The 8,044-nt window shown below is 39.6% G+C and overlaps 1 protein-coding gene and 1 non-coding gene across 3 annotated transcripts; one reads left to right on the forward strand and one right to left on the reverse strand.

Moving 5' to 3' along the window:
- Positions 1 to 150: 150 nt before the first annotated feature.
- On the reverse strand, positions 151 to 538 carry LOC129372584 (small Cajal body-specific RNA 2). The gene has a single exon (XR_008607264.1). It is a non-coding gene; the product is annotated as a small Cajal body-specific RNA 2 (non-coding RNA).
- Positions 539 to 1,637: 1,099 nt separating this feature from the next.
- Positions 1,638 to 6,454, forward strand: zgc:195245 (uncharacterized protein LOC565483 homolog). 2 transcript variants are annotated; one of them, XM_055049906.1, is made up of 5 exons: positions 1,638 to 1,881; positions 3,318 to 3,345; positions 4,461 to 4,611; positions 4,955 to 5,099; positions 5,827 to 6,454. In XM_055049906.1, exons 1-5 carry the CDS (start codon positions 1,858 to 1,860, stop codon positions 5,929 to 5,931), a joined length of 453 nt encoding a protein of 150 aa, XP_054905881.1. In that variant the 5' UTR covers positions 1,638 to 1,857; the 3' UTR covers positions 5,932 to 6,454. The 2 variants fall into 2 exon arrangements, with proteins under 2 accessions (XP_054905881.1, XP_054905882.1); XM_055049907.1 differs by having other exon boundaries at positions 1,643 to 2,838.
- The last annotated feature ends 1,590 nt before the right edge of the window (positions 6,455 to 8,044 follow it).

The following is an 8,044-nucleotide window of genomic DNA, read 5'->3' on the forward strand; positions in this document are numbered from 1 at the left end:
GAATATGAGGTGCGGGGCAGGAATGCTGAAAACACTTATAGGGCGTTGTTTTCTTTATCCAGACCTGGACGACCCTGAAACTAAAGCCAGCCATCTTTCCCAGGCTTCTGGGAACCGTGTCCAGGTCTCCTCGCTGTTCCTCGGCTGTGGTGAGATCAGAATCGCCTCTGGACTCATCGTCCATCGTGAGGCCCGAAGCGAAGCTCGGGCCAAACCAGAACTAGTATATCTGATCAATTCATCACTTCTGACCACAGCGCGAAGCGTGGAGGCCCTGTTGCGGGTTGATTCTCGCCGGCTGCTCACCGCCACGGAGGCTGCAGAGCGGCTTTCCTATCATCTCCAACCGGAGCAGAGCCCAACTCGGGTCGGATCAAATAAGATCACTGTGTAGGTTATTACAGAAAGAAAGACGGACACACGAGCACTCATCATTCACTCACACACTCACGCGCTCTCCTCTCACACTGTAGGGATTACGCACTTCCGCATCCGGGTTTAAAGGTGACGGCCGCGTGGAATTATGGGACATAAAAGTAACAGACTATACGACATCGCCCTCTTGTGGTCATGTTTGAAAACAACAACTTGATTGAATTTCTTTTAATTCTTTTTATTTTAAAAAAATTTAAACTAATAATTTTGAGGTCCATAGAACGTAAAAAACAATATATATATATATATATATATATATATATATATATATATATATATATATATATATATATATATATATATATATATATATATATAAAATCTGTTAGGAGAGGAGTGGAGTACATCCAACCACAATGAAACGTAAAACTTTTATTTCTGACTTTTAACAGCGTTTGCTAAGGACATTGATATACAAAACATGTGAAAATGCAAAACTTAATGGGAGAAAGAATAATTAAAACTAAAACAGAACTATTTTTTTTCCTTTTTAATAAAAAGGCACAAAAACTATCAAGATGCAAAAGCATACGAACAGCAACTAATTACAAAGATTTGGGCTAAGTATTTGGAATTAACTATTATGATAAAGAAAGAAAATTAGAAAACTGTTCTATCTACAAGAAAATTATGTATTTTTTTAATATATATATATATATATATATATAGAGAGAGAGATTATTTTATTTTTTATTTTTTCTTTTAAGGAGCAACAGCGTGATGACAAATACATAGCACCATACAAGTGTATCGTTCAATATAATAATGCTTTAAATGATGGAATAATTTGCTTAGTTGTTTGCCTTAGAAAATATCAGTCTACAGAACTGGAAAACAGACCTAACAAGATGTCAACACAAATTACATTTGCTCAATCATTTTCCTCTTATCAGTGTTTTCAATTCAGTTTGAGAAAATAACATCATCAATTCAACTTTAACTCAGAACATACCAAAAGGTTTGGGATTTGCAACAGAACAGCGACGTTAGAAAGGATTTTACCATCTTTAACTTGGTGTAGGGACTTAAGGGGGAGGTTAATTCTTCCAGCCCAAAAGCGACATTTACCAGGTAACCACTGCTGTTCTTTGAGAGAGGAGTCAACTGATAATAGCCCAGCCCCACATTAGTTTTAAGCTGTATTTGCGTCTGAGGTAATTAACTTAGCTGGGATTGTGAGCCCTGTGGGGGGTTGTGAGGTAATCTTGAATGGCGTAATAAGATTTGAGAGCCTACTACCACCGAATGCTGCAAGCAGCACACCGAACCTTCAGGTCCCTCAACAACAACGACATGGTGACCTTGAATGGAGGAAAGAAACAGATCAGACTGTGCGAGGTTGTGGGACTCCTTTTAATGATGGATTGAACCTGAAGCACCGTGACTGGGACAGGAAAAACAGTGGCGCTCCATCGTCCTGCCATGGATGGATCAGGTGTTAAAAAAGTGAGTTGCTGCTGACTGTTTTCTTAGATTGCAGTAGCGGAGGAAAGAGAGAGGTCAGCGTCTAGGCTGGTGACCATCTGCCTGACGTTTGGCTGACTTTTGGTCAACTGACATTGAGTTGCAGTAGTGGTTTAGATTGATATCTGTGCAGAAACTTCTATGTTTCTGAGAAAAGGATGATAGAAAATATTGCATCTGTATTGGACATGTATTGGAATAGTACAGTCTGTGCTGCTGTTTTTAATCAATATCTAAAAAATTAGATGTGTATTGTCCTTTTAATAATCCACACAATCCCTTGATTTGATTTGTTGTACTGGAGAACATATACTAGTAATTTAACATAAAAAAAAACATTGCTAACCTAACATTATTTTCAACCTACTGAAAATGATTACATAACCAGGCTGTTGCCGTAGCGTTGCAACTGCACACCAGGATGTTTCCTTTTTTTGTTGTTGTTTTTCAAATAAGCAAATGCATTCAAATTTCATCTTTTCAGCTGCATCGCAGCTTTTCTAATAAACCCGCTGGATGTGTTACCCTGTCCAGTTTTGTTTTTTCTTTTGCTAATGTAGATCCTCAGCTTGCTCCACTGCAATGTTTCCCTGGCATCAAAAGATGTAAATCAGATGGACTAGATTATCTGTAGGACTCTCTCGTCAGAGCTGCAGGTTTGGGCTGGAACAATGTCTTTTATCAGATCAGACACCTGACACATTATCTCTCAGCTCAGCTTTCTTGCAGCGGGCCCCGGGGAGAAACGGGATAGGGAGGGTTACTGTGTGTGTGTGCGTGTGTGTGTGTGTGTCCGCGACAGAAAAAGTGAAAGGCGCAATCCCTGGAGACAAAAAGCCAGAGGATTATTATGCTCAGCAACGGGGCGGTTTTCCACAGAAACTTCTTCAACAAAAAAACCAATTGGTTGCCCCGACTTTGAAGCTGGCTGCTCAGACAGTAAGTACCATCTGCTGTGATCCTCTTCCTTCAGGTTATCTGGTGTCGGTGCACGGGCTCGGGGTCACCGTCTGATTGTGGAACAGAGGCGTTTATACGTTATGCTGCTTTGTTTGCACTGGAATACGCGAGGAATATGTAAACTATACTCTTGCTTTGTGCGAAGACCGCCGGACCACAGCGACACGCGCCTGTGACGAGGCCTGTTATATCACCTCTGTCAACAAAGCTGACCTGCTTAAGCAGCACGCTAGCCGCTGTCTTTTTTAGCCTTTATCTAATTATATCTTTTATCCAAGAAGATGCACGAAACGGAGATCATTTAACTCAACCCTCCTGGCTCGGCAGAGCAGACCCAGGCTATACACTGTGTTCGATCGTAAAAAAAAATAATAACAATAAATAAATAAATCATTTACCAAACATATTGTTAACATGATTGTTTTCTCTCTCTCTCTCCCTCCTGTCAATCTTCACAGAAACCAGGATATGGAAATCACAAAAGAGGTATCATAAAGCCCCAGCACGGGGAGGGGCAAGAGGGTGCAAAGTATTTTCAAAGGGCCGAAAAGGGGGCCACTGGTTGTCTTGGGACAGTGAACAACATCTAAAAGCTATTTCAGAATGTTTGTTATGCAAAAAGTGTTGTGAAATCGGTATACTATGAGGGTGAAAAATATGCATGGGCACAAATAAATACTAGACTGAATTAGAAACCTGCTTTAGCCTCTCTTAAATTCCCATACATGTTGAATATAAAATTGCTCCTGTGTCTGTGGAGTGGGGCCTTGTCTATTATGCTATTGTAATATTTGGGGGAGTTAGTGAGTAACATTGAAAATCGCCACACGATTAGTTTAAGTATGTAAAAAAAAAACAACTGTCAAGCAGTGTAAATATGAGTGGGGCCATAACTATTTTAGTTCAATCACTCTATTGATTATACCACTAGTTAATTGGCAAAAATTTTTGACAAATTCTGCATATGTTTCATTGAATCTGTAGAATTAAATAAGCTTCTTTCATATAATATCTAAAACACTTTAAAAAAAATCCAAACAAATAATTTAATTCCTCTTTTAAGTAAAAGAGTAAATATGTTATTTCCTAATATACAGTAACATCAATTAGTGCAGTTTTGGCTTAATTACTGCTCTAAATATGTTGTTCTGTCCCCAAATGTCCTCTTTCTGAGTCTTTAAAGTACAGTTAATAATCAATCGATCAATCAATTAGCTAACAAGTATTGCAATATTCAATCTGATTAATCTTTTTGGCCCTAAAAATGGCACAGCTGGGGGAAGACATTAGGCTGATACTAAAAAAAAATTGACAGAGAAATAAAAATGTAGGTGACGTTTTTATTGATTTGTTTCATTTTTATCATGCAGTGGATTTGAGGCATGGACTGAGCAAATTAACTAATCTAGCAATAAAACAAGGTGTGTGTTAGACTGGTAATAGATAAAGTTATTATTTACTACTAAATTAGAACTCTTTTTATTCAACTAGCTATTTACCAATCTGCAAGTTCATTCTAGTGCACAGTCAAACTACGGGTGGTTTTAACATTTTCAAGTTAGGTAGGCGCTCACTTTGAAATCTCCTCAACTGTTCCTCAGAGATGCCCGTTGGACCTTTGCCTCTGGCTCATAATTCTGCAGCCGACAGCGGCGGATCTGAAATCATTCAGCTCAGAAAAATCAACGGCTCCTCAGCAGAGACGCCGAGCTACCAGCACCTCCACCGGGAGCTGATGCTCAGTCACAAACGGTGAGCGGCGTAAAACCAGCCAAGTAGTGCCAGTGAGCCAACAACGGCAGTAAAAAAAATAATAAAATCTGTACTGCCTGATTATCACTTTGCCTCAGATGAATTTGTGAACAAATAGCTTTTAATGTGTTGACGTTGGACTGTCAGCATAACTGTGTGCCAGTGGTGTGTGTGTGTTAATTCAAATCTGTTTCTGGGCTCTCATGCCAGAAACTGTCCTAATCTGCCTTCAAATTTGGTTACATGGTGGGCCGGCCCTTGGTCAAACACTGGCTGCACGTTGCTGTTAGCGTGTCTGGTTGTTTCATGTCTGAGTGAACGCTCTACGGTTGTGTCTGCTCAGAGGCCTGCTGCTGGAGGAGAAGCCAGAACTGAAGCGGGTTCTGGAGCAGCGCCGACTGGAGCTGCACAGGGAGGAGGAGATGGCCCAACGACGGCCCTCCGACCTGGAGACGGAGCTCCGAAAGAGGCAGCAGAAGCTGCAAGAGGTCAGGAACTCCCAGTCTCTCCTGCCTACTTATTTCCACACACAAAATGTGTTCAGTTTTTGGGATCTTAAATGAGCGTCCAAAACAAAGAAGAATCCATTTGTGAAGTGGAAGTGGCAATGTTTATTTTTTTTCCAAATTAAAGCCTGGAAACTGTGGTGTCCATTTTAATTCATCACTCTTATGTCTGATTAGATCCAAATGATTTCCGAAGCCACTTGTTTAATAAACAGAAAGCTAGCCCTGCTGTAATTTAGCATAAACCAATTGTGGTTGGGGTCGTAAAACAATAGTCTAAGCTTTGAACACCTCGTGGAGAATCGTTCAAAAATGAACAACAGAAAACACAGTAAGATGATTGGTATAGCGAGCTGAATCGACATGAGTTGATTTGCAATACTGGAAGAAAAACAAGATCAAAGTTTAATTATGTGTTAGAATGGTCTAGTCAAAGTGTAGATTCAATGGAGAATCTCTGCTAACACTTAAAGATAAAACTGAGACATAAACCTCAATAGTTGCAGATGTCATTACTTAAAAAGGCAAATAAATAACATTGAAACTCATATATTATTTCACAATCCTGTCCTACTTTGTGTTTGCCTATCCCACGTAATCTCCGTATCAAACAACATTGGAATTTGTGGAATTTCTTAACAAAACTTCATGTCAAAGTTGTTTGTTTTTTTGTTTTTTTCTGTGTCCAATTCAACTTGTCTTTACACAGTACGAGCAGGAGGAGATAAGGCAGCGGGAAAACCAGAACAAGATCCCAGAGTTTGTTCGCGTCAGAGAGAACCTGAGGCGCACACAGACGTTCGATCAGCCCTGATCTGCTCCCATCAGCCAGTGCGGCCTCTCACCGTTGTGGCCCTAAAAATGTTTTCTGCTCACAGCCTGCTGAGCTGCAACAACAAACCAGAGACACCGGCGTAATTTAACATTTGCAAATTCACTGTTAATTGTAATGAAAAAACTTTGTCCACCTTTTAGAATATTTATATATAGTTTTAAAAACTCATTCACAGTTTTGTTCTTGGTGAGGGGTGAAGTGCTCCGTTTGTTTTCCTTTTTTTTTTTTTTTCTTTTTTAACTAAAAATTATGGATTATTATTATTGGCTGAATGAAGGCAACACTGTTCTGATTCTGAATGTTTTTTTATGTTTTTTTTATGCTTCCTAATTTGCTTGTTCCATCCTCAGTTTTCTGTTCCAGTCATAATATCATCATGTCATGTTATGTCAGATTCTTTACAATATATGTACTAAAAAGAAATATTTTCAACAGCACTGTTTTATATTAGTAAGACGAACCTCCCAACATTACAAAAAATACAAGTTTGTTTACTTGTTTCTGTCACGGCTTTTTGATTTTTAGTTTGTCTGTGTGTGTGTGTGTGTGTGTGCGTGTGTGTGTGTGTGTGTGTGTGTGCGTGTGTGTGTGTGTGTGTGTGTGTGTGTGTGTGTGTGTGTGTGTGTGTGTGTGTGTGGGTGTGGGGGTGTGTGTGTGTGTGTGTGTGTGTGTGTGGGTGTGTGGTGTGTGTGTGTGTGGTGTGTGTGTGTGTGTGTGTGTGTGTGTGTGTGTGTGTGTGTGTGTGTATGTGTGTGTGTAAGAGAGAGAGATGTGGGAATAAAAGGTTTAATGGTTTGGACTGATGCGTTTCTGTACAAGAGCTTTTGAAAGCAGCATTGATTTGCAGGCAGCTCCCGTCCCTCAGGACGCTCATGGTTCTTTCACAGGGATGCAGGACTTTGTTTAATTAGCTAATCTCGTCATTCCATCGTGGGTCGAGAGGAGAAAGGACAGGCCATCTGCTGGAGGCTTTCAGGAACGTGTAGGCTGGGAACGCCCCAGGGTCTGGTTAAAGCACTGGAGACATTCTGGATGGTCACAGGACTAAATCCATCTTGTAGAGTTATTTTTTTGGAGCAATTCAAGACAAAATTCATTGAACAATTCTTTGAACCTCATAATAATGACTTAATCTGATAGCATGACTTTAGATATTGAAATTTAATTTTGAATCAAATAGCGTTAAGATCCTGATAGATATGACTGAATCTTGTAATTGAGTTTAAATTATTACATAATATATTACATAGAGTTCCATTTTATTTTTCTTCTTTCAAGCAGAATGAACTATTTAAAAAGAAATACCTGCATTTCGGACTTTAAATTGTGCCCAGTGAATTAATTACAGCCTAGTGAAAGTTTTCCAATTTTATAAATTAGCAGAATAAGACTCTTCATATGAGAGCAGATTTGACATGCATTTTTATGTATTCAGACAACAGATTTTCCATTGTTGAAAAAAAAAACAAAGAAAAATCTTTTTTTTTAAGATTCAGGGACTCAAAAGTCATGACAACAAATACGCTCTCTCTGATCTCTTGAAGGAAAAAGAAGATCAGTGGGGTGAAAAGACAGAATCTGGTCTGTGTGTTTACATCTTGGCTTATTTGATTTGAACCTGCAATTCATTTGAAAGTAAAACACACGTGTTTAGTTGGCCTGTTTAGCAAAGTTAAGGAAACTCTTCATGCTGCTCTGCTCTGGATTCTCTTCCTTTTTTCAAGTCTTGCTCTCTCATGACGAAGCACAAATTTTTAAAACAGCTTTTAGTTGCATTTGTTTTAAAAGTCCTGGAAACAAAAGCCCGAAAAGAAAACTGCTCCGCTAAATTGGAGTTGGAGGGGAAGCAATTTGGGCTTCGTTTGTTCACGCGAAGTAACTTAAATCCAGTGAAGAAACCAGGTTTATTATTTCCCTCTACTGACTCGCCAGCTGTTGGTGTTTCAGTGAAGCCAGCGTCCTTCTTCTTCTTTTGTGCCTCTTTTCAATTAAAAGCCCCCTCCTCTCCTCTGCAGACAGGCGCGTGCCTGGGAAGTCAGCGGAGCTGGACGAAACCATCTCAAACATCCCTGGGGGGGAGAGGACGCGGTTA

Source organism: Poeciliopsis prolifica, unplaced genomic scaffold, assembly GCF_027474105.1.
Source record: "Poeciliopsis prolifica strain line A6 unplaced genomic scaffold, Auburn_PproV2 SCAFFOLD029, whole genome shotgun sequence".
Taxonomy (NCBI): domain Eukaryota; kingdom Metazoa; phylum Chordata; class Actinopteri; order Cyprinodontiformes; family Poeciliidae; genus Poeciliopsis; species Poeciliopsis prolifica.